Here is a 26278-nt window from a genome sequence, read left to right on the forward strand (position 1 = left end):
TGTGATTGCGTGACCAGAGAGATTGAAGTGTTCTCCGACTGGTTTATGAATGTTATAATTCTTGACATCTGATTTGTGTCCCTTTATTCTTTTACGTAGAGACTGTCCAGTTTGACCAATGTACATGGCAGAGGGGCATTGCTGGCACATGATGGCATATATCACATTGGTGAATGAGCCTCTGATAGTGTGGCTGATGTTATTAGGCCCTGTGATGGTGTCCCCTGAATAGATATGTGGGCACAATTGGCAACGGGCTTTGTTGCAAGGATAGGTTCCTGGGTTAGTGGTTCTGTTGTGTGGTATGTGGTTGTTGGTGAGTATTTGCTTCAGGTTGCGGGGCTGTCTGTAGGCAAGGACTGGCCTGTCTCCCAAGATTTGTGAGAGTGTTGGGTCATCCTTTAGGATAGGTTGTAGATCCTTAATAATGCGTTGGAGGGGTTTTAGTTGGGGGCTGAAGGTGACGGCTAGTGGCGTTCTGTTATTTTCTTTGTTAGGCCTGTCCTGTAGTATCAGGGTCATGTAGGGTCAGTTAGCTTTTGAATGGAGAAGCAATTAAGATAGAGCCAGCACGTCTAAGAAGCAGGCATCAGAATGGAAGGTGTGAAGGGCAATTAGTTAACTGGAAGCTGATAAAGGAGATTGTTAAGGGTGGCAGGTAATTGAAGATACGTGACTGGTCTCAGGGATCTCGAAGGGTGGTGACTAAAATCTTTTCTCTTCTTTTTGTCTGTAACTTCTCTGTAACTTGTTCTCCAAAAACTGTATAAATTAAGAGACACAAGCCCCACTTGGGGGGCTCACTTCTAAATGTATTAGCAGAGCAGCTTTGCTAATAAAACAGAGTGGTCTGATAAATTGTGAGTCTGAGTCAAACTTTGACAGGCCCCTACGTGGCTTGCCTGTGTGCAGCAATGGTCTCCCCCCCCTCCCCCCCCCCCCTGCCTGTGATGGCACAGTGGCATGGAAAAGATATTGTTAATGGGGCAAGACACAAAGCAGCTCTGCTGAAGAACCTGCAGCAGCGGATTGCCCAGTATCTCCATGAGACTTTCCTGGATATCTGAGGGAGATTCCCGTGAAGTGAGGGAGTCCATCAACAGCCTGTTCCACTGCTCAGACTAGGCATGCAGTGGGAGACAAGCCAGCTTTCTGCAATCCTCCTGTCCCCAACAACTCGCTTCAGCAATTCCCCAAATCAGATCCACTTACTAGGGGCCTCCTCTCCTGTTTGCACTTCACCAAGATCTGACTGCTGTGACTGGTTAGGCTCCTCTGGGGTAGAAAAGAGCTCCTGACTGCATGCATCTCTGGCCTCCGAGTCATCCTCTGCCTCTGGGTCTCCCTCCCACTCTTCGTCCAAGATTGCCTCCTCCTGGCTCGGTCCACTCTCGACTGGCACGTGAGCCAAAAAAGTATCCACCTCCACTGCAAAGGCCTCTGTGGAGTCACCACCAAGTATTGTGTCCAGCTCTTTGTAGAACTGGCAGCTTGTGGGTGCAGCACCAGAATGGCGGTTTGCCTCCTGTATCTTTTGGTAGGCGTTCTGCAGCTACTTCCCTTTGACCCTGCACTGCAGTGTGTCCTGGCCATGGCCCCTTTCTGTCATGCATTGTGAAATCTGTCCGTAGGTATCATAATTCCTATGGCTGGAGTGCAGCTGGGTCTGGACAGCCTCCTCTCCCCAAATGCCGATGAGGTCCAGCAGCTCGGCATTGCACCAAGCAGGGGAATCGCCTGGTGCATGGAGCCGGCATGGCCACCTGGAAAGACACGCTGAGACCACTGCACGCATCACCGAGCAAACAGGAAGGGGACTTTCAAATTTTCAAAGGAATTTACAGGGTGGAGATGACTGTTGGTCACCTGAGGGCAGGGCAGTAGAGTTCAAACCAATGACCAGAGAGGTGAGAACAGGCATTGTGGGACATCTCCCAGAGGCTCATTGCAGCGCTGTAATCGCCACGGTGTCTACACTGGCACCGCAGCGATGTACCCCCGGCGCAGAAAGCTCGACTCCTCTCGTCGAGGTGTTTTTGTTTGTTTGTTTGAAGTGCCGCAACTGTGCAGTTTCTGTGCACTCAGTGGCCTGGCAGCGTGTACACTTTGGGAGTTACAGCTTAGAAAGCTGCTTTACTGCACAAAAACTTGCGAAGACTGAAGACTCCAACTGAGGGGATTGGCCCAGATTTCAAGGGTGAAATCTGTGTACTATGAACTGCAATATCCAGCAGGGTAAGAAAATGCTTAGTTTAGTTGGTGCCCAGTCTAATATGGTTGAGAATTTAGACTGCGAGCTTATATTTTATTTCTTTTGGTAACTAACTCTGACTTTTTTTGCCTATAACTTAATATCACTTAAAATCTTTTATAGTCAATAAATTTGTTTAACTGTTTATCTTTACCAGTGAGTTTGCCTGAAGTGTGTGGCAAATGTGCTTAAGTTTGCAAAGGCTGGTGTATATCCACTTTCCATTGATGAAGTGGTGAACCAATTAATAAATCTGCATTGCTCATCTTGAGCAGTGCAAGACTGTATATTCCTGAGGTGCAGTGCTGGGAGCTGGGGGGATTGAGCTGGTACCTTTCTCTATGATTCATGAGTGGCTCTGGAAGCATTCATGCAATGTAGCTGGCTGGGGGGCTCCACATGCTGTTGTGCTGAGTGATCACAGCGCCTGAAGGGGTTTGCTGCTGGTCACTAGCCAGGCATTGTGAGAGACAGCCCAGACCGGAGAGAGTTCGGGGGCACAGCGGTCCCACAGTCCCAGGCTGCACCCCATGGATCCCGTCACAGTGGCACAGCAAACAGGATGAAATACACAGCTTGTTGTACTGAGTAAGATTTGCGCTTAAAATCTTTATACCAGTGTATGAAGTGAGACTTTAAGTGTGGTGGCTAAGGACAGTCAGGAGGAGGCTACTGGTTTGTTGTTTTCTGTTTGCTTATTTTGGGAAAGGGAAGTAGGGACAGAAAAGCAGGAAAATGAGTGAAAGCAGTGAAGTGATTGCAAAGTTGGAGCTTTTTAGGCTGCAGGTTGCAGAAAAGGAGAGGGAGCACCAGAGACTATTGCAACTGAAAGAACTAGAGATAAAGGAGAAGTGGGAAGTAAGAGAGAGCAGGAAAAAAGAGCAAAAACACCAACTGGACCTGCTAGAGAAGCAGAACCAGAACCTACCAACCCCAGCGATTCCCATCATGCCAAAAATCCACAATTGGGACCATTTATGTCCTGCATCTGAGGCAGACTGTATTGCTGAATATCTAACATCTTTGAAAGGCTGTGTGCAGCACATGAGATCCCTGATGCCAAGAGTTCCTACCCTGATTGCAAAATTAACTGGAAAAGCTCTGTATGTATTCAATGAAATGCCTACTGAGGATGCTTTAGACTATTGTAAATTTAAAAACACTGTTTTTTGCAAAGGTTTCAGATTATACGTTTCAGGGATAGTCAAATTTAGGAGTCTTAAGAGGGATATTGGTATGAGTAATGAGGAATATGTGAACAAATGAAAGATTTGATGGGAAAGTGGATGAGGGGCAAAGGTGTTACCAGCTTTGAGGGATCGTTGGATCTTGTTGCTCAAGAGCATTTCCTAGGCATGTGTAAGCTGAGGTGAAGCAGTATCTGTGGGACAAAGATGTAACGTCTGTGGATGAGCTCGGTCTCTTGCTGATGCCTTTGAACAGACCCAGGCATCTACTGAAAACAAACCCCTGACAGGGGTTTAAAGCTTAGGGAAGGGAAGATCCCACTTTATCCCTAGAAAGACAGAGGGTGGCTGGGAGGCTGGGTACTCACCTCCCCAAAACCATTCCTCTAACCCTCATCCCAAATCTCCTGTAAAAGCAGAAGAACCCAAAAAGTGCTATCGGTGTAATTCCACTGATCACCTGAGGAATAAATGCCCTGTGCTAGGAGGAAGCAGGCAACCAATGGCCCATGTTAGCTCTGCTGTCCTCAACACAGAAACGCCCCCCCCCCCCCCCCCCCCCCCCGGCGATTGGAACCTATCATATTGGTTTTGTGAGATTAGCCTCAGCAGAACCAGATATGGAGCACATTAAGGTTGTTTAAATTAATGGTAGGGAGTACTTGGGGCAGAAGCGGCCCAGATCTCCCTGGTTAAGCAGAGTGTGGTCCCAAAGGCCAGTATGTTGCCTGCCCAAATGGCAGAGATTGTTGGGGTGGGTGAAAGCAGATTCTTTTTACCACTAGCTAAGATCCATGTGATGTGGGAAGGTTTGGAGAGTGTTTTGACTTTAGGGGTAATAGAACACCTGCCTCCTAGTTGACCTGCTTCTTGGTAATGATTTTTTCCATGTAGCTCAGGTTAAACTATTTGCCTGCAGCAAGAAGGAGTCTTATGCTGAGACCCACGATGGAAAGTGTGAAAGTAGAATGAATTATATTGAAATTATAATTCATTAAAGAAATGCTACTTGAAGGGTTTGTTGAAATATAGTTGTGAGGAAGAGAAACATTAAGGAGTGTGAGACAATGGGTCCTCAAACTAACTTAGAGCTCCTACTGAGCTAGGAGATTGGTAAACGTTAGTATGCAAATAAGATATGTATGTATATTTGTCAGTTTCTGCTTCCTTTTGTCTCTTACGTTAAATTGGCTTTGGCTTATTTGTATAAATAAGTTAGCTGGAGCCTCAGAGGGGGGCTCACATATCTGGGCGCATTGGCAAAGCGCTTTGCTAATAAACAGAGTGGTCAGACAGTGGTGCATCCAATGAAGTGAGCTGTAGCTCACGAAAGCTTATGCTCAAATAAATTGGTTAGTCTCTAAGGTGCCACAAGTACTCCTTTTCTTTTTGCGAATACAGACTAACATGGCTGCTACTCTGAAACCTAACAAATTATGTGGCTACGTGGCTCTGGGAAGAAGGATAAAGGAGTTTGAGGTGCAAGTGGTGTTCTCGTCCATCCTCCCCGTGGAAGGAAAAGGCCTGGGTAAGGACCGTCGAATCGTGGAAGTCAATGAATGGCTACGCAGGTGGTGTCGGAGAGAAGGCTTTGGATTCTTTGACCATGGGATGGTGTTCCATGAAGGAGGCGTGCTGGGCAGAGATGGGCTCCATCTTACGAAGAGAGGGAAGAGCATCTTCGCGAGCAGGCTGGCTAACCTAGTGAGGAGGGCTTTAAACTAGGTTCACCGGGGGAAGGAGACCAAAGCCCTGAGGTAAGTGGGAAAGCGGGATACCAGGAGGAAGCACAGGCAGGAACGTCTGTGAGGGGGAGGGCTCCTGCCTCATACTGAGAATGAGGGGCGATCAGCAGGTTATCTCAAGTGCTTATATACGAATGCACAAAGCCTTGGAAACAAACAGGGAGAACTGGAGGTCCTGGTGATGTCAAGGAATTATGACGTGATTGGAATAACAGAGACTTGGTGGGATAACTCACATGACTAGAGTACTGTCACGGATGGTTATAAACTGCTCAGGAAGGACAGGCAGGGCAGAAAAGGTGGAGGAGTAGCACTGTATGTAAGGGAGCAGTATGACTGCTCAGAGCTCTGGTACAAAACTGCAGAAAAACCTGAGTGTCTCTGGATTAAGTTTAGAAGTGTGAGCAACAAGAGTGATGTAGTGGTGGGAGTCTGCTATAGACCACCGGACCAGGGGGATGAGGTGGATGAGACTTTCTTCCGGCAACTCGCAGAAGCTACTAGATCGCACGCCGTGGTTCTCATGGGTGATTTTAATTTTCCTGATATCTGCTGGGAGAGCAATACAGCGGTGCACAGACAATCCAGGAAGTTTTTGGAAAGCGTAGGGGACAATTTCCTGGTGCAAGTGCTGGAGGAACCAACTAGGGACAGAGCTCTTCTTGACCTGCTGCTCACAAACCGGGAAGAATTAGTGGGGGAAGCAAAAGTGGACGGGAACCTGGGAGGCAGTGATCATGAGTTGGTTGAGTTCAGGATCCTGCCACTGGGAAGAAAGGTAAGCAGCAGGATACGGACCCTGGACTTCAGGAAAGCAGACTTCGACTCCCTCAGGGAATGGATGGGTAGGATCCCCTGGGGGACTAACATGAAGGGGAAAGGAGTCCAGGAGAGCTGGCTGTATTTCAAGGAATCCCTGTTGAGGTTACAGGGACAAACCATCCCGATGAGTCGAAAGAATAGTAAATATGGCAGGCGACCAGCTTGGCTTAATGGTGAAATCCTAGTGGATCTTAAACATAAAAAAGAAGCTTACAAGAAGTGGAAGGTTGGACATATGACGAGGGAAGAGTATAAAAATATTGCTCGGGCATGTAGGAATGAAATCAGGAGGGCCAAATCGCACCTGGAGCTGCAGCTAGCAAGAGATGTCAAGAGTAACAAGAAGGGTTTCTTCAGGTATGTTGGCAACAAGAAGAAAGCCAAGGAAAGTGTGGGCCCCTTACTGAATGAGGGAGGTTACCTAGTGACAGAGGATGTGGAAAAAGCTAATGTACTCAATGCTTTTTTTGCCTCTGTCTTCACTAACAAGGTCAGCTCCCAGATTGCTGCGCTGGGCATCACAACATGGGGAAGAGATGGCCAGCCATCTGTGGAGAAAGAGGTGGTTAGGGACTATTTAGAAAAGCTGGACATGCACAAGTCCATGGGTCCGGACGAGTTGCACCTGAGAGTGCTAAAGGAATTGGCGGCTGTGATTGCAGAGCCATTGACCATTATCTTTGAAAACTCGTGGCGAACGGGAGAAGTCCCAGATGACTGGAAAAAGGCTAATGTAGTGCCAATCTTTAAAAAAGGGAAGGAGGAGGATCCTGGGAACTACAGGCCAGTCAGCCTCACCTCAGTCCCCGGAAAAATCATGGAGCAGGTCCTCAAAGAATCAATCCTGAAGCACTTACATGAGAGGAAAGTGATCAGGAACAGTCAGCATGGATTCACCAAGGGAAGGTCATGCCTGACTAATCTAATCGCCTTCTATGATGAGATTACTGGTTCTGTGGATGAAGGGAAAGCAGTGGATGTATTGTTTCTTGACTTTAGCAAAGCTTTTGACACGGTCTCCCACAGTATTCTTGTCAGCAAGTTAAGGAAGTATGGGCTGGATGAATGCACTATAAGGTGGGTAGAAAGTTGGCTAGATTGTCGGGCTCAGCGGGTAGTGATCAATGGCTCCATGTCTAGTTGGCAGCCGGTGTCAAGTGGAGTGCCCCAGGGGTCGGTCCTGGGGCCGGTTTTGTTCAATATCTTCATAAATGATCTGGAGGATGGTGTGGATTGCACTCTCAGCAAATTTGCGGATGATACTAAACTGGGAGGAGTGGTAGATACGCTGGAGGGCAGGGATAGGATACAGAGGGACCTAGACAAATTGGAGGATTGAGCCAAAAGAAATCTGATGAGGTTCAATAAGGATAAGTGCAGGGTCCTGCACTTAGGACAGAACAACCCAATGCACAGCTACAGACTAGGGACCGAATGCCTAGGCAGCAGTTCTGCGGAAAAGGACCTAGGGGTGACAGTGGACGAGAAGCTGGATATGAGTCAGCAGTGTGCCCTTGTTGCCAAGAAGGCCAATGGCATTTTGGGATGTATAAGTAGGGGCATAGCGAGCAGATCAAGGGACGTGATCATTCCCCTCTATTCGACATTGGTGAGGCCTCATCTGGAGTACTGTGTCCAGTTTTGGGCCCCACACTACAAGAAGGATGTGGATAAATTGGAGAGAGTCCAGCGAAGGGCAACAAAAATGATTAGGGGTCTGGAACACATGACTTATGAGGAGAGGCTGAGGGAACTGGGATTGTTTAGTCTGCAGAAGAGAAGAATGAGGGGGGATTTGATAGCTGCTTTCAACTACCTGAGAGGTGGTTCCAGAGAGGATGGTTCTAGACTATTCTCAGTGGTAGAAGAGGACAGGACAAGGAGTAATGGTCCCAAGTTGCAGTGGGGGAGGTTTAGGTTGGATATTAGGAAAAACTTTTTCACTAGGAGGGTGGTGAAACACTGGAATTCGTTACCTAGGGAGGTGGTAGAATCTCCTTCCTTAGAAGTTTTTAAGGTCAGGCTTGACAAAGCCCTGGCTGGGATGATTTAATTGGGGATTGGTCCTGCTTTGAGCAGGGGGTTGGACTAGATGACCTTCTGAGGTCCCTTCCAACCCTGATATTCTAGGATTCTATGTGAGTCCTGAATCTGACTTTGACAATTTGGAGGTTCCACTGAGATGGCAACCGTCTTCACTGGGGCCGTGTGACTCCTGACTGTTCTTAGGACAGCCGTGGCAAGCCAGCACCTGGGCATTTGGCCTGAGCAGTCCTCCACCAGAATGGAAGGGTGCATGACCACAGTGAAGTCTACGCCATCAAACCTGTTGGTTCCCACTCTGTTCTGGTAGGGATCCCGGTATCTGACATCAGGAATCTGGTCAGGTAATTATTTCTGTGTTTTGTCCGGACTGAGGACTGTCTTTGTGTCTATCCGTACTCCCTGTGGTGTGTTTGAGTCTGTGCTCCGTCTCCGTCCGGGGATCGGCTGACAAAAGGGTTCCTGTCCCCACGGTCCGAGTGAGTGAAATCTGCACAATCGCAGCCGCACCGCACCGCGCCTTGGGTAAAACCCTTGGTGTGAAAGCAAGGGCGATTGAGGCAGTAGCCTGTGGGTTCCTTTTGTGTGTTGCACCGGGCATCGCTCTGACGAACCCGACTTTCCTTCTTGTGTGATTGATGTGTAAAGTCCTCCTGTATGGGTAACCAGATGTCTAAGTCGGGACAGTTCCCTAAAGGAACGCTGGCTCATTTTATGTATTTTAAGGAAGGGTCCGGACTCCTGTAAATTTCTGGAAAAATGGTCTAGGCTAACTCAGAAGAATCCCAAAATTCAGTGGCCACTGTTTGGATCTTGGGACAAAGACCGAGTAGACGTCTTAAAAGACAAACTCGGCCAACCTAAAACTAAATTGGCAAAAGGAGAGGTTGATTGTTTCATGCAGTGGTGGGAAGAGGCAAATCATAGGTGGACAGAATCAAAACTTGCCTCTCTCAAAGATTCTGGCTTCTATCCCACCAGATGCAACTCATTTTACTGTTGTTGATTTGTGCTCTGCTTTCTTTTCTGTCCTGGTTCATCCTGACTCCCAGTTCCTGTTTGCCTTTTCTTACAAGGGGCAACAGTACACATGGACCACACTGCCCCAGGGGTATACTGAAAGCCCGTCATATTTTTCCCAAGCATTAGCCCGAGACCTTGCTGACTTTGTTTTCCCGTCCAGGTCCACCCTAGTTCAATATGTAGATGATCTACTCCTCTGTTCCCCTGCATTGTCTGCCTCTGAAACTGACTCTTCAGTGCTCCTTACTGCCCTAGCAAATAAGGGTCACAAAGCTTCTCGCTCTAAACTACAACTCTGTCAAGCTTCTGTCACATACCTTGGCTTTCTCCTCTCCCAGGGTTCCCGTGCACTTTCTCCCACCCGCATCCAAGCTATCCTTAGCTTTCCCCGACCCCGCTCCCCACGCCAGGTCCGGAAATTTTTAGGCATGGCTGGATTTTGCAGACAATGAATTCCCCAATATGCCTCCCTTGCAAAACCTCTCCAGGAACTCACTCGATTCTCTGTGCCTGACCCCATGCTGTGGCCCCCTGAAGCCAATTCTGCCTTTGTTTCCCTCAAACAAGGTTTGGCTTCTGCCCCTGCCTTAGGGCTGCCTGACTATTCTAAGCCTTTTACCCTTTTCTGCCACAAACAATCTAGGGGTGCACTTGGAGTTCTCACTCAGATGCACGGAGAAAAGAACCGCCCAGTGGCTTATTTCTCTGCCACTTTAGACCCTGTTGCCCAAGGCTTACCCCGCTGCCTGCGTGCTGTGGCTGCTGCAGCTCGCCTAGTCGAAATGTCTGATTCCCTTGTTCTCTGCTCTCCTCTTACCCTCCTGGTCCCTCACTGACCTCGCTCTGCTCCAAGGCTCTGCCCCAGAAACTGAGAAAGAATCCTGGGTTGCCCAAGGTTGCTCTCCACATCCCGATTCTCTTTGGCGCTCGCCTACTGGCGCCTTTGTAGCCCCCTTTTCACTCTACCCGTCTCTAGCCGCCCTGTTACACGGTGTTTCGCATGTCGGAAAGGAGGGGATGTAACTAAGACAGGATGGTGGGCCCCCCATTTTAGCTCTTTTGCAGCCCGCCACTGTGCAGCCTGTACCATTTGCCAAAGCCATAATATTGGTAAACCTGTAAAAGTGGCCCAGGGGTTCCGGGGTCTGCCTCAAGCACTGTTCTTGCATTGGCAACTTGATTTTGTACAAATACCTAAGTGTCAACAATATGAATTTATATTGGTTATGGTATGTTTATTCTCCAGTTGGATTGAAGCCTTTCCTTGTCGCAAGGCTGACTCACTGTCTTTAGCCAAATGTTTGTTAAATCATATTATGCCTGCCAAGGGAATTCCTGCTACTCTGTCCAGTGATCGGGGTACACATTTTACTGGACAACTTGTTCAACACCTGGACCATATATTGCATATCAAACACCTGTTGCACTGTCCCTACCACCCACAGAATGCAGGTGCAGTTGACAGACGAAATGGTGTACTTAAGAATAAGCTTGCTAAAATTTGTGACTCTACAGGATTAAGCTGGCCAGTAGCCTTACCATTAGCTCTTATGACATGAGATCCACTCCATCCCAAAAGCATAAATTAAGTCCCTTTGAAATTGTTATGGGACGCCCTATGCAAGCTATGACTACCATTACTCCTGTTCCAGATTTGAACTTGACTCACAGTGCGCTCCTTCAGTATTGCAAGGGACTAATGCAAGCTGTAAGTCACTTCCATTCACAGGTTCGAGCAGCCTGGCCCTCGGAACCCACCTCTGATGCTTGCCACAACCTCAAGCCAGGTGATTTGGTCTACGTACGGCGCCATCATCGAAAGCATGCCTTGGAGCCCCAGTGGAAGGGTCCTCATCAGGTACTGCTTACTACACAGACGGCTGTTAAACTATCTGGCATCACAGCGTGGATACATGCTTCACAGTGTAAAAAGGCACCATCCCCAGAGAACCAATCATCACCTCAGGACAACGCAGAGTCGATTTTGACTCCAGAAGAAGACGTAGAGGAACAGTCTGCAATACCTTACAATCTACGCTCTCGTAAGGGTTGCCAGAAGCAGACGCTGTTCCTTGGCTGCTGGTATCTTACGGTCTGGGGAGACCACGATGACCATTCTTTTATCCAGCAGCAGGTATGGGTAGCTCAGACCCTTAATATTTCTAATTGCTGGGTCTGCAGCCACATCCCAGCCCACTCTCAAACTGGTGTTCCTGTCCTGGCTATCCCACTCAAGTCCCCGGACCTCACTGGAGGGCCTCGTCCGTTTAACAAAATATGGAACAGCAATGACACTTGGGAAGTGGTGGGAATAAATGTATCTAAATGGATAAGTGTGGTGGAGGGAAAAGGTATTGGTGTTGGGTGTGTAATGAGACAGGGCTGGATCTGGGGAAAAGCTGTTGCCTTCAGCATATTGTGGCCAATGGTGTATGGGATTATTCAAACAAAACTAAAAAGTGGCGGGCCGGGTATGGAGATATGAATTTTTTCTCAACCTGGGATCAAACAGAGAAATCAATCTCATGTTCCCCCTACAGTCATGCAAATAACACCACTCCTCATAAGGAGAATTACCCTGTACCCTTTGGGGGATACTCCTCCTCCTTTGCAAACACCTATATGACAAATGAGTGCAAGCGACCCTTCCCAGCCTTAATAGGCCATCACTGGGTGTGCGGGACCAGAGCTTATACCGCACTACCAGCTAATTGGTCAGGAATCTGTTATCCCGCCTGACTCTTCCCACAATTCCGAGTGCTAGGAACCTTCCCTCGAGAACGCCTCCGCAATTTCAGGCGAAAAAGAAGGGATTTAACAGATGCCCAATGGTATGTAAATAACATAAGCCCCTTAACCTGGGAAGAGGCCATTGGCGGTTCCTTCATACCATTAGGGGGAGTAATACACCATGCAAAAAGACTCCTAAGGTTACAAGCAGTAGTTGAAATAATGGCAAATGAAACTGGAGAAAGTTTAAGAGCCCTGGCCAAAGAAACGGGCAATCTGACAGAGGGCCCTCCAAAACCGTCAGGCATTGGACATAGTGCTGGTGGCAAAAGGAAGGACTTGTGCTCTCATTGGAAAAGACTGCTGTGTGTATATACCAGACAACACCAATGAGGTAATAGATCGTGCTAGCCACTTAGAACAAATCGCATATCTTCCCCACAAAGAGCCAAGTTCTTTATGGAAGTGGCTAAGTAACCTTTTCAATTTCTCTGGCATAGGAAACTGGATGTTTTGGGGAGCCCTAACTCTCCTGTTTGGAATCCTAATAATTTTTGTATGTTTTCAGTTACTTTCCTGTTGTAACCAAAATTGTGTCAGGCATGCTACACAGATAGCTGCCCCAAACCAGAGTGCTAATTTGATGATTTTAAATATCACTGATGAACAAAGAGATAAAGAACGATTGATATGTGGAACCCAGTCATTGTTGGTCATTGCGTAGCTTGACCAAAAGGAGGGATTGTGAAAGTAGAATGAATTATATTGAAATTATAATTCATTAAAGAAATGCTACTTGAAGGGTTTGTTGAAATATAGTTGTCAGGAAGAGAAACATTAAAGAGTGTGAGACAATGGGTCCTCAAACTAAAGAGCTCCTACTGAGCTAAGAGATTGGTAAACCTTAGTATGCAAATAAGATATGTATGTATATTTGTCAGTTTCTGCTTCCTTTTGTCTCTTATGTTAAATTGGCTTTGGCTTATTTGTATAAATAAGTTAGCTGGAGCCTCAGAGAGGGGCTCACATATCTGGGTGCATTGGCAAAGTGCTTTGCTAATAAACAGAGTGGTCTGACAAATTATGTGAGTCCTGAATCTGACTTTGACAAAAGGGTAAGGTCTCAGGAATTGCTGAGGGAATGGGAGAAAGCCTCCTTGATTCCTCTGCAGCAGGGGGAAGCCACATGCTTCCAGGTGGGAGGTTAGTTGAGACCAGCTCCTACACTGCAGCTGGAGGCAACACCACATCAGGAAGAGATGAGGGTGTAATGCCTGCCAGGGAGAGGATTGTCTATGTTGTTAGCTGCCAGCAAATTGCAGCTGAACCAGAGGCAGACCCCTTCTCAGGGAGCACAGAGAAATGTGTCCCAGAGGAGAGCCCAGAGAAGGGGCAGGGAATCTCAGAAACCACTGAGGTGGGTGAGGATTCCTGTGACTCTAACAGAGGGAAGCAGGGTGCTTCCAAGTATGGGAGAGGCTGAGACTAGCTCCTTTCCAGCAGAAGACAACATGCCGGCAGGGGCAGGGGCAGAGGCAGGAGAGGTGCTCCCCGGGGGCAACAGCAAGGAGAATAACCAATGCCCTGGCGGTCTGATGAAGTGAGCTGTAGCTCACGAAAGCTCATGCTCAAATAAAATTGGTTAGTCTCTAAGGTGCCACAAGGACTCCTTTTCTTTTTGCGAACCCATCAACAGCCATTGTCCAGCAAGGGAGCAGCAATTCAGTGACTCACCTGCATGAGGCCACACCAGGGGGATTGCTGCTCAACCTTGCCTGGAGACTCTGCAATGCCTCCCAGACATGCCTGGACTTGTGTTTTCCAAGCACATGGACTGAGGGTATAAAACCAAACACCTGGGAGCCATGCAAGGCCTTTCTCCTGCCCAGCACCTAAGCAACAAAGACTCTGAGAAGAAGACTGAAGACTCCAACTGAGGGGATTGGCCCAGATTTCAAGGGTGAAATCTGTGTACTATGAACTGCAGTATTCAGCAGGGTGAGGAAACTGCTTAGTCTAGTTGGTGACCAGTCTAATAGGGTTGAGAGTTTAGACTGCATGCTTATGTTTTATTTCTTTTGCTAACTAACTTAGGCAAAAAGTCAATCACTTAAAATCTATGTTTTTAATAGTCAATAAATTTAACTTTAAATTTAAATTTACCAGTGAGTTTGCCTGAAGTGTGTGGCAAATGTGCTCAGGTTTGCAAAGGCTGGTGTATCACCACTTTACATTAATGAAGTGGTGAACCCCAATTAATAAATCTGCATTGCTCGTCTTAAGCAGTGCAAGACTGTACGTTCCGGAGGTGCAAGGCTGGGAGCTGGGGGGATTTGGCTCTGGTGCCTTTCTCGGTGTGATTCAGGAGTAGGGTGACCAGATGTCCCGATTTTATAGAGACAGACAGTCCCGACTTTTGGGGGGATTTGTCTTATATAGGTGCCTATTACCCCCCACCCCCGTCCTGATTTTTTCACACTTGCTGTCAGATCACCCTATTCAGGAGTGGCTTTGGGAGCACTCCAGCAATATAGCTGTTGTGCTGAGTAATCACAGTGCCTGGAGGGGTTTGCTGCTGGTCACTAGCCAGGCATTGTGAGAGACAGCCCAGGCTGGAGAGAGTTCAGGGATCACAGAGGTCTCACAGTCCCAGGCTGCACCCCAAGGAACCCATCACAGGGGCATCTGTATGTGTGGGAGGGGATTGTGAGGGGGGACTGAAGAGTTTCTCCTGGGGAGGGGGGTTGGGGGGGGGTGTCTGTTGAGCTGTGGGGGTGTATGTTTTTGGAGGAGTCTGTCAAGCGGGTGGTTGTGAGGGGTGTATGTTTGTCCATGTGCAGGTGTGGTGGGGGAGGGGTGTTGTGAGGGCAAGAGTTTGTGGGGGTGGATCTGTATCTGTGTGGGGTTATGAGGGATGCATGTCTTCATCTGTGGGGAGGTGTAGGGGGTGTGGCAGGATTGTGAGTGTGGTGGGGGGTTGTGAGGAGGTATGTTTGCATATGGATGGTTGTGAGGGGTGTGCCTGCATTTGTGGTGGGGTTATGAGGGGTGTGTGTGCAGTGGGGTTGTGAAGCGTCTGTGTTATATATGTGGGAGTGGTGAGGGGCATTGGTGTGCACAAGTGTCAAAGGGAAGCTGCAATTTTGGGCTGGAATTGAGGAAACCACAGAACGTGAGAACCAGCAATGTTTCCAACACAGGATTTCTGAATATGTGCTGCTGAGGTCAGTGAGCATCTCACTTGTGTCTGCCACAAACAGAGGGATCAAAGCCTCCCTGCAGGCACCAACTTCGTTTCAGTGGTCAAGGTTATCGATCCCCAGGCTGTGGAGCACCTGTCTGCTCCCCAGCTGGGTGGAGAAGGAATTCAGCTAGCCTAGTCCCTTCTCTAAGCATGGGGTGGGGGAGCAGTTCTGCTCTGGATGTAACTCTCCTTCCTCCTCTTCAGCAGAAGCATGGTCACTGCTGAAACCACACTCTATGCTCAGTGGAGAAGTAGCCTGGGACAGTGGAGTGCCCAGGAAAGGAAAGGACTATGGTGGATGGTGAAATTCCAGCTCTGCTTTCACTGTGCCTCATAGCTCCCTCTCTCTCAGAGCCCAAACTTGGGTTCCCTCCCAACCCATAGAACAGGTACTGCCCTTGGAGAAGCGGGTGGGTGTGCAGAGGGAGGCAGAGCAGTCCCCATGGCCCAGTCAGTCCTTAGCCTCTCTCCTAAGGTGGCCAATGATGGTTGCTTGTTGTGTAGGTACCTGTCCCTGGGAAACTGGAGAAATTGGGCAGAGACCTACCAACCGACAGGTAACTAAAGAGCTTCCACGGGGAAGGACTTGGCTGACCTGGGGCTTCATTGGTACTGGCACGCACTAGAGGGAAAAGCCTTGTATCCCATTTCCCATCCCCCTAAGCCAACCTGTCCCCCTGACTTGGGGTGGATCAGAGATGACACCCTTAGAGGGGAAATCCCCAAAATCCATTAACCACCTCCCTGGGATGGGACTGGAATCAGTGCCCTCTATCTCATTCCCTGACCTCCTGAGACGCTGCTCATCTCAGAGGAGACAGCCTCAGAGTTTGAGGGTCATGGTTCTACTTGGCCTTTATGCAAATGATTTTTGCTGAAGCGCAACCCCTCAAGATCCCCCTTTCTCCCTCTATCAGTCACTCACGGGGTTGAATTTGGTTCCTCCATCAGTTTAAACTATGGCAGTTTTCAGTGTGGGCTGAAGTTCCCAGCCTATGCTTAGCATGTGCCCTTCACCGTCACATATTCAAGCAGACTTTGTGGTTAGCGCCTGCCTCGCTCAGACATTTCTATCTGCAGAGAGTAAATGTCACATAACTAAACCACAGCTGCTGAGTGTCTGACTCTTCCAAGACACGTTGACTCAGAGACAGAGGAGCTAGGGTGTCAGTGAGCCCTAACATGACAGCACGACCCTATGGTGAGTGCTTTATTGATTGATTTTATTTACCTAAGATGCCTTTACCTGACCAACTCTATTTTCCTTATTCAGTCCCTGGGGTTTAGTCACCTGCCCTCCTGCTATCTAATTACTGCATTTATAACTTATCTATCCACCTCCAAGGATGGGGGGGGGGGCCTGTAGCAGCAAGCACTATCTGCTCCAAAGAGCTGCCAGCCCAAACCCAAGGCAAGGACCAACAGGTGAGAGCAGCAAACAAAGGGGGTGGAATTGGAGAGGAGGGTTACAAGTACTGGTATCATGGGCATAGCTCCTACCCAGGTGTCAGGCTACACAGCTCTGACAGAGTGGCAGTAGGAGGGTCTTTCATTCATTTATAAAGTGCTATTTTTGGGATGTGAAGCTCTTTAAGTGAAGGCTCCATTCCAGACAGCTGTGCTAAGGGTCCAGTGCAGGCTGCTCACTGATACAGAGCAATCTGTATCTGTGTTACGCTATACAAAGCACACGGGATCTTTTATAGCAGTGAAGGCAAATACACCATATTTATTGAAAATTCAATAGTTAGTATATGCTTTTCAGTCACACACACATACTACACATGCACACAGTCCTGCCAGTTGTTGTTTTTATAGTTAACGGTCTGTTGTAGCTCAAGTCAATCTAATGGCTAGTTAGATTGAACACGAGTGAGGAACTGGGTTCTGTCGGTCACGATCTGATGCTCCGAGGTTTTGCAGGACTGAATCCAGAGTGAACCCCATCTTTATAGTTGTAAATTCCCATTTGAGTCCATGCATTTTGCAATGTCATCCTGTAAATCATTAGTCCTTAAGTGGTGTTAATATTGGGGTTTTCTGCTGTTATCATTTGATGGTTATTGTCGGGCTTCCCATCGTTATCTCCTATTTGTTGTCTCGCCTTCGGGGGTGCCTGCCTCACCTCTGAGGTCGTCAATGCTGCTAACATGTTTAGCATCGGATACAATGGATGTTTTCTGATTGTCTCCTGGTGTTCCCAAGTCTCTCACTTATACTTGACCATCTGGACATTTGTGATGGCTTTCACACCTTATCTTTTCCTGATGCATGCATTCCTCATTCACACAATCAATCTCTCACAGAGAAGACAGCAGTATTTTATATTCAGCAGAATACATTGTAAATTAAACTTCACTAAATCTTGTGGTCAAAGCAGTTTACATTGTGGCTCAGGCCTTTAACATTCCTTTAATCTAATTAACAGACACAATACAAGATCCTGTCTTTTACTCACTAAACCTTAAAACAAATAAATGTATATTTAACTAGAGTGCCTAATTTGTAATACATATAGGAAACCATAGTAGACATTATAACTTATCCTAAAACAAAAGGGTGACCATAGTCAGTCATAAGGATTGTTCTGGTCTGTCCCTGCCTTAACATCAGTACAGACACTGGCAGTCTGTCAGATGCGTTCCTACCAATGTCCCAGAGGGTCATTCCTTTCTGCTATTCAAAAAGGGTGGCTGGTAAAATGAAATCAAGACATACATTAGTACCTCTATTCTTACAGTACAATTATAAAATCCTGTCCCTTCATCTGGAACTTGGCACAAGCAAACACTATACATTTTAATATGATTAAATGTATACATCTAGGAACAAAGAATGGAGGCAATACTTACAGGACGGGAGAGTCTTTCCTGGGAAGCAGTGAGATTGAAAAAGATTTAGGGGTCATGGTTGACCAGCTGAATATAAGTGATGCTATGGCCAAAAGGGCTAATGCAATTCTTGGGTGCGAAAACAAGTGAATCTCAAGTAGGGGTAGAGAGGTTATTTTAACTCTGTATTCGGCACTGGTGTGACCCCAGCTGGAATACTTTATCCAGTTCAGATGTCCAGAATTCAAGAAGAATGTTGATAGGATCAGAGGCTAAAATAGGGAAAGAACAAGTTAAAAATTACTTAGACAAGTTCTTCAAGTCACCAGGTCCTGATGAAATGCATCCTAGAATACGCAAGGAGCTGACTGAGGAGATAGCTGAGCTATTAGCGATTATCTCTGAAAAGTCATGGAAGACAGGAGACATTCCAGAAGACTGGAAAAGGGCAAATATAGTGCCCATCTATAAAAAGAGACATAAGGACAATCCGGGGAATTACAGACCAGTCAGCTTAACTTCTGTATCCAGAAAGATAATGGAGCAAAAAATTAAGCAATCGATATGCAAATATTTAGAAAGGGACAGGCAAACTTTTTGGCCCGAGGGCCACATCTGGGTATGGAATTGTATGGTGGGCCATGAATGCTCATGAAATTGGGGGTTGGGGTACAGGAGGGGCTGAGGGCTCCGTCTGGAGGGGTCAGGCTCTGCGGTGGGTCCAGAAATGAGGAGTTCAGTGTGCGGGAGGGGGCTCCGGGCTGGGGCGGGGTGAGGGCTCTGGCTGGGGGTGCAGGCTTTGGGATGGAGCTGAGGATGAGGGTTTGGGGTGCAGAAGGGTGCTCTGGGCTGGGATCAAGGGGTTTGGAGGGCACAAGGGAGAGATGGGCTGGGGCAGGGGGTTGGGACATGGGAGGGGGTCAGGGGTGCAAGCTCTGGGCAGCGCTTACCTCAGGCAGCTACCAGAAGCAGCATGTCCCCTCTCTGGCTCCTACGCAGAGGCCAGCTAGGCAGCTCTGCACACTGCCCTGTCCGCAGGCGCTGCCCCTGCAGCTCCCATTGCCTGTGGTTCCCGGATAATGGGACCTATGGGGGTGGCACTTGGGGTGGGGGCAACATGCTGAGCCCCTTGGCTGCCCCTATGTGTAGGAGCTGGAGGGGGGTCGTGCCACTGTTTCCAGGAGCCACATGGAGCCATGGTATGTGTGCAGCAGGGCAAGCCCCAGACCCTGCTCTCTGGTGGGTGCTCAAGGGCCAGATTAAAATGTCTGAAAGGCCGGACGCAGCCTCCGGCCCCTAGTTTGCCCACCCTGATCTGGAAGATAATAAAGTGATAAGTAACCATTAGCATGGATTTGTCAAGAAATCCTATCAAACCAACCTGATAGCTTTCTTTGACAGGGTAGCAAGCCTTGTAGTTAGGGGGAAGTGGTAGATGTGGTATATCTTGACTTTAGTAAAGCTTTTGATACTGTCTCACATGACCTTCTCATATACAAAGTAGGGAAATACAACCCAGATGGAGCTACTGTAAGGTGGGTGCATAACTGGTTGGAAAACCATTCGCAGAGAGTAGTTATCAGTGGTTCACAGTCATGCTGGAAGGGCCTAACAAGTGGGGTCCCACAGGGATCAGTTCTGGGTCCGGTTCTATTCAATATCCTAATCAGTGATTTAGATAATGGCATAGAGAGTACTCTTATAAAGTTTACAGGGTTGCAAGTGCATTGGAAGACAGGATTAAAATTCAAAATGATCTGGACAAACTGGAGAAATGGTCTGAAGTAAATAGGATGTAATGGACAAATGCAAAGTATGCTACTTAGGAAGGAACAATCAGTTGCACGTATACAAAATGGGAAATGACTGCCTAGAAAGGAGTACTGTGGAAAGGGATCTAGGGGGGGTCATACTGGACCACAAGCTAAATATGAGTCAACAGTGTAACGCTGTTGCAAAAAAAAGCAAACCTCATTCTGGGCTGTATTAGGAGGAGTGTTGTAAGCAAGATACAAGAAGTAATTCTTCCGCTCTACTCCGTGCTGATTAGGCCTCAACTGGAGTCTTGTGTCAAGTTCTGGGTTACACATTTCAGGAAAGATGTGGACAAATATTGGAAAAAGTCCAGAGAAGAGCAACAAAAATTATTAAAGGACTAGAAAACATGACCTATGAGTGAAGATTGAGTTTGTTTAGTCTTGAGGGGACATAACAGTTTAAAGTACAAAAAAGGTTGTTACAAGGAGGAGGGAGAAGAATTGTTCTTCTTAACCTCGGAGGAGAGGACAAGAAGCAATGAGCTTAAATTGTAGCAAGGGCAGTTTAAGTTGGACATTAGGAAAAACTTCCTAACTGCCAGGGTGGTGAAAGCACTGAAATAAATTGCCTAGGGAGATTGTGGAATCTCCATCATTGGAGATCTTTAAGAGCAGGTTAGACAAATACCTGTCAGGAATGGTCTAGATAATACTTAGTCCTGCCATGAGTGCAGGGGACTGGACTAGATGACCTCTCGATGATAGATTGGAGAGGGTTCAGAGAGGAGCCATGAGAATGATTAGAAAACACGCTTATAGTGATAATCTCGTGCTCAATCTATACAGTTTAACAAAGAAAAGGTTAAGGGGTGACTTGATTACAGTCTGTAAGTACCTACATGGGGAACAAATATTTCACAATAGGCTCTTCATCTAGCAGAGAATGGTATAACCCAATCCAATGCTGGAAATTGAAGCTAGCCAAATTCAGACTGGAAATATGGCATAAATAATGACCCTTCCTGTTTAAAAAAACACAAACAATTTACCAAGGGCTGTGGTGTGCTACTAACACTGTTTTTGGGTACAGGAAAGAAACACTGGGACATTCTCACTTAATAAACTCTCCAGAGGAAGCAAATGCAAATTAGAGCACATACAGACGTGGAAGAGCCATGGCGTGGGAGAGCAGGGATCCTTGCTTAGGAGAACACACAAGCAAAGTTTATGGAGATGACCATTTGGTATAAATGTTTTGAACTGATGCTGATTAGTTTTACAAAATGAGAAAGCTTTCTAAGTATAAAGAAAAGGAGGACTTGTGGCACCTAGAGACTAACATTTATTTGAGCATAAGCTTTCGTGAGCTACAGCTCACTTCATCAGATGCATTCTGATGAAGTGAGCTGTAGTTCACGAAAGCTTATGCTCAAATAAATTTGTTAGTCTCTAAGGTGCCACAAATCCTCCTTTTCTTTTTGCGGATACAGACTAACACAGCTGCTACTCTGAAACCTTTCTAAGTATGTGAGCTTTCTCTGGCTCCCTCCTTCCCACACTCACTGTATCATTTCTGAAACTCCCTCTTAGCCATATATATTCATGTCCATATCTCCAAAAGGTCCAACAGCCCATTCCTCAATCCCCCTGCCTCCCATTTAATTTTTCAGTGAGCTGTTTTTAAGTTGCAGTTTACCGTCTCTTTTCTTCATGAGGTACACAGTCATATGTGCCTGTCACAGGATTGGGTGTCCCCTTTACTAAGCCAGGGTTATTCAAGATATGCTGGATGCTATCACTATCCATTGCAGTGCTATAAGGTCCTTGACTACTTTTAACCAAGGAACATAATCCTGACCTCAGAGTGTAATACAATAAAATAAAAAATGGAGCAAGTTGCCACTACTGCATGACTGAGCTAAGACAAATTGAAAGGTATAACAGGTAGTGCAGGGCTGAGCTAAAGAGTAACTGTTTCCAATTCTACACTGAAAGCTAAAGTGAAATGGCATTTTCACCACAAGCTGTATTCCTAATCTTTTGGGTCTGAGGATGGTGTACTAAATAGTATCTTGGTGCTGCAGCCACAGGGTGATGTGCTTACATTTTATAGGTCAGCTTAGACAAAAAGTGTATGAGACAACCTGAGCTGACTTTCAGTGAAAATGCTGCCTGCTGATCTAAACTCAAGACCTGATTCTGCTCTCAGATTTTCAAAGTAGCTCAGCTCCCACTCCGGTCCCCAGATGAAGTGGCCAGAGTTTCACAAGTTGAGTGCTGAGCTCTTTTGAAAATATGACCATTTATTTGGTGGTGCCTCAGTTCCCAGCGTGAAACATGGGAATAATATCACCCACTTTCTCCCACTCTTGATCTGTTTACACTGTGTGCTCTTCGGGTTTGTTACTATGTGTTTGTATGATTCCTAGCATAGTAGGGCCCTGATCCCATCTGGGAATGCTAGGTCTTACCATAATACAAATAAATAGATCACAGACACTCAGAGAGAGTACTTATACAGCACCATTCATGTTAGGCTGCAGTTTTCAAAGGACCCTTAGGGCTGGTTCTACACACAAACCTTCATCAAAATGATTAAATCAATTGTAATTCACCCCTTTTGCTATTTCAGTTCAAGTCTGTGTGTGGACACACTTTTATTTTAGAATAAAAAATTGTATTAAATTGCTGTAGGGCACTCTTGAACCGAAATAAGTATCCACACACAGCACTGAAACAACAAGAGTGGTGAATTATATCTGATCAGGGCCAGATCTAGGATTTTTGCCACCCCAAGCAAAAAAATGTTTGGCTGCCCCTTTTTTTCGTGCCCCCCCCCCCCCCGCCCCTGGCTCCGCCCCGACTCTGCCCCTTCCTAACCCTTCCCCAAATCCCCGGCCCCGCCTCCTCCCCCTGGTTGTGCCACATTTCCACCCCCCCATTGCTTCCTGCAGCTCCCCCCCTGCAACTCCCCGCCCTAGCTCACCTCCGCTCCACCTGCTCCCCTGAACACGCCGCCACTCCACTTCTCCCTAGGGAGAGGTAGCACGTTCAGGGGAGCAGGAGGAGCGGAGGTGAGCGAGGGTGGGTGGGGGAGCGCAGGAAGTAATGGGGGGGGTAGAGGTTCACCTCCGCTCCACCACCGCCGCCTCTCCCGAGCGCACCGCCGCTCGGCTTCTCCTCCCTCCCTCCCAGGCTTGCTGCGCCAAACAGCTGTTTCGCGCGCAGCAAGCCTGGGAGGGAAGGGGGAGAAGTGGAGCGGTGGCAGCACGCTTAGGGGAGCAGGTAGAGGCGGAGCAGAGGTGAGCTGGGGCAGCGGGGGCACATTTCTAGGGGCAGCATGGTCGATGCCGGAATGCCGCCCCTAGAAATGTGCCGCTCCAAGCACCTGCTTGTTTTGCTGGTGCCTAGAGCCGGCCCTGTATCTGATTTAATTATTTCAGTGCAAATTTATGTGTAGACCAGCCCTAGGTGAGTTAGGCACCCAACTCCTATTGTCAATGAACTTTGGATGTCTAACTTCCTTACGCTCTTTGAAAATCCCAGCCCCGGTATCTAAATTGCAAATGAATCAGACTGAAGAGTTGAGAGTTTCTGGAGCAGTCTGGGTTAGTGTGTAATGTGACCCCATTTGTGGTCATTCTATACCTCTCATTCATCGCTCTGCACCCCCCCAATTCTGCTGCCATATGTGGGTCAGGCACAATTTCCTGTGTTTGAACTGAACCTGGTCCTTTCCTTACATTCAAAGGCTCCTTCCATGTATCCCAGGCTGTTCCTTTTATGCACACAGTCTCAGTGGCCCTGGCATTGAGAGTGTGGTGCTTACAAATGATGGTGGAGTGATAAGTCTGAGTGTGCATTTGTCCATATCCTTACTGCGTTATTTGCACAACAACCAAAAAGTGCACCAGGTGCTTTACACATAAGGAGCCTTGCATCTTGGGGTATCAGTTAACACCAATGCAAAGTGGGCGTGAAATGCTATTGAATCCAAAAGGTGGCATTTTGCACTACTGTAAATAATGACACAAGGGGCAACGCAATGGTGAATGGGGTCCAAAGCCCCTTTGCTGAAAAAGGGACTCGGGGAATTGGGGGGGTTCTGAGATGTATTTGACCCATGCATGGTGCAATTTTTGGAGCCAATTCCTAGCTGTCCTTGATTTTTAGCCCTGGCCTGTGACTCTTGATGAGCCTTTTCTTTCTGATACTGGCACAAATCACAGTGTTCAAGTAATTCCCAAGTTCATTATTTGGCAAAGCAAGGTCCCTAGGGGATTTCACTGAGTCTTCAGCTTTTCTCACTTCCACAGTTGTGGGAAGCTCTGCTTGAGGTTGGGGGGAGTGGTTCCTGTAAAGGTCATATGATAAAAGTGGAAAAGCTTTGTCAAAATGGAGGCCTTGCACCAAGAGCCATGGTTCATCACTTTTGTTTGCATTTAGTTTGTTGGGAGTTTCTGGTGGACTTTCCTTGCTTAAGAGCATAATTGGCCTGTCAGGAGGACAGGAAGTTGTGACTGCTTCCTGGCCAGACAGCCCAGCTTCGCTGCAGTGTTTGCACAAACAAGGAGGAGTTAAAAGCTTTAGTTTCAGGCTTGTTCTCTAGCTCAGATCCCAACACAGGGTTACTAGGCAGTGAAATCCCAGCCCTATCTGTTTGATAAAGGGAGCAAGGAATCAAGGACAGTTAGGTGCTTGGGCTGCCTTGCTTTTTCCCTGTAGCACTCAGTTTTTCTGTCTTTTACAGACTCTTTGAGGAGTGCAGCTTGGGAGTAAGTGGAGTGACCGTGTTCCCCTTGTGAGACAGTCACCCTGGAGAACTGGATGTAGCCCCCACTGTAGGACAGTGACCCTGAAGACAGGGGACTGTGTTCCCTTCCATGCAGGATGGCAACTAAGGCACTTGGTAACAATCACTGACTCTGCTGCGTAAGGTGAATACCATGGCCTCGCCCTGCCCAATGGCCTTTAACACCACCAAATACTTCCTCATCCCTGTCTACTCTGTGGTAGTTGGGGCTGGCTTGCCGCTGAACTGCCTGGCACTTTGGACCCTGGTGTCCCAGATAAACAAGTCTATCGTCCTCTCTGTCTATATGCTGAACCTGGTGGTAGCTGACCTGCTGCAGACACTGATGCTGCCCTTCTGGATCTACTATAGCTACTGGGATCACAACTGGGATTTGGGGGCTGGGGCCTGCGTGGCAGTCAGCCTGGGCTTTATCACCAACTTCTATGCCAAGAATGGCTTCCTGTGCCTCATTGCCATGGAGCGCTACATAGGTGTGGTCCATCCCCTATGGTTCCGTGGGCTACAGACAATACACGGTGCCACCAAGGTCAGCGCCACAGCGTGGGTGCTGGTGTTCAGCATCTGCTCCGTGGGGACTGGGCTACTGCGGAAGGAGCCAGAAGCAGGGCGCTGCTATGAGGGTTACCCACTGGGCATGTACTATGCAAGTTTTAAGATGGCCACCATGGCTTTGTCCTTCTTCCTACCCTGCTTCTTCATGGGCTTCTTCTACCTCCGGGTGCTGCACAAGCTCAGGCAGCTGCCATCGCTGGAGCGGGAGACAAAGAGGCAAATCTACAGCTTCATCTCCCTCATCATCATCTCCTTCTTCCTGCTTTGTGTTCCTTACCAGGTGACGTCCTTCTACAAATACCAGAGGGAGATGGTTCAGAATAATGAAGGTCTTTGCCTCTTTGAGACAAACCTCTTCATTTACAGTCAGGCAGCACTGTGCCTCACCACTCTGGGCAATGTCCTGGATCCTCTGCTGTACATCCTGCTCCTCAAAGATGTGCGGACAGAACTCGGAAATCACTTAAAATGCAAGGTCTTGGGTCAGGGTCACAAGTAGATTAGACAGGAATGGAGACACTGGGTGGACACTGGCCCAGACCACTGCGTAAGATACCCAGTGAGGTGGGGGAAACCCATTTGGACTTCAAGGTCCCTCCATTTGATCCCGGTCTGAATGCCAGGGCTTGGCCTTGCTCTCTGCTTCCCTTTGTGAAGCAGCTCTGCCCCCTGCAGCCAAATATGGAAATATGGTCCCTCAGGGACTTCCAGTCACTCAGAACTTTTTGGAGACGCAATTCAATACCAAAGAGACAGGCCGAGTCAAGCCACAAAAAATCATTAGATTGGCATATGAATAATAAATTTTAGGTCTTTTTGCCTTTATGGTTTGAGCTCCAGCTTTTCACTGCAAGTGGGGGGTGATCATGCTCTTTTAAATGAACAGCATCATATAATTTCAAGAGCTGGGGCTTTAACATTTAATATTATGTATGCATCCGATGAAGTGAGCTGTAGTTCACGAAAGCTTATGCTCAAATAAATTTGTTAGTCTCTAAGGTGCCACAAGTACTCCTTTTCTTTTTATTTAATATTTTGAGACTCATGATAAAACTGTGAGAGGTGGCAACACTGAACAGACGAAGTATAAAAAATGTAGACCACTAGACTAGACTAGGATCTAGGAGTGGATATGGATGGATAGGCGCAACCTGCAGCAGAGAAGATATTCATCCAAACTTACAAGTGAGTGAGTGTGAGAGAGAAGAGAGAGAGACCCAGATCCCCACCAGTGAAAATAGATCCACCCCCAACAAAAGCAGAAATGCAACGAAATG

The 26278-nt window shown here is 47.5% G+C and overlaps 1 protein-coding gene across 1 annotated transcript; it reads left to right on the top strand.

Moving 5' to 3' along the window:
- Positions 1 to 24579: 24579 nt before the first annotated feature.
- LOC144273524 (G-protein coupled receptor 4-like) lies at positions 24580 to 25500 on the top strand. Its single transcript, XM_077832146.1, has one exon. The coding sequence runs from the start codon at positions 24580 to 24582 to the stop codon at positions 25498 to 25500; it is 921 nt and encodes a 306-aa protein (XP_077688272.1).
- The last annotated feature ends 778 nt before the right edge of the window (positions 25501 to 26278 follow it).

The sequence above is a fragment of the Eretmochelys imbricata genome, chromosome 13 (assembly GCF_965152235.1).
Source record: "Eretmochelys imbricata isolate rEreImb1 chromosome 13, rEreImb1.hap1, whole genome shotgun sequence".
Classification (NCBI taxonomy): Eukaryota; Metazoa; Chordata; order Testudines; family Cheloniidae; genus Eretmochelys; species Eretmochelys imbricata.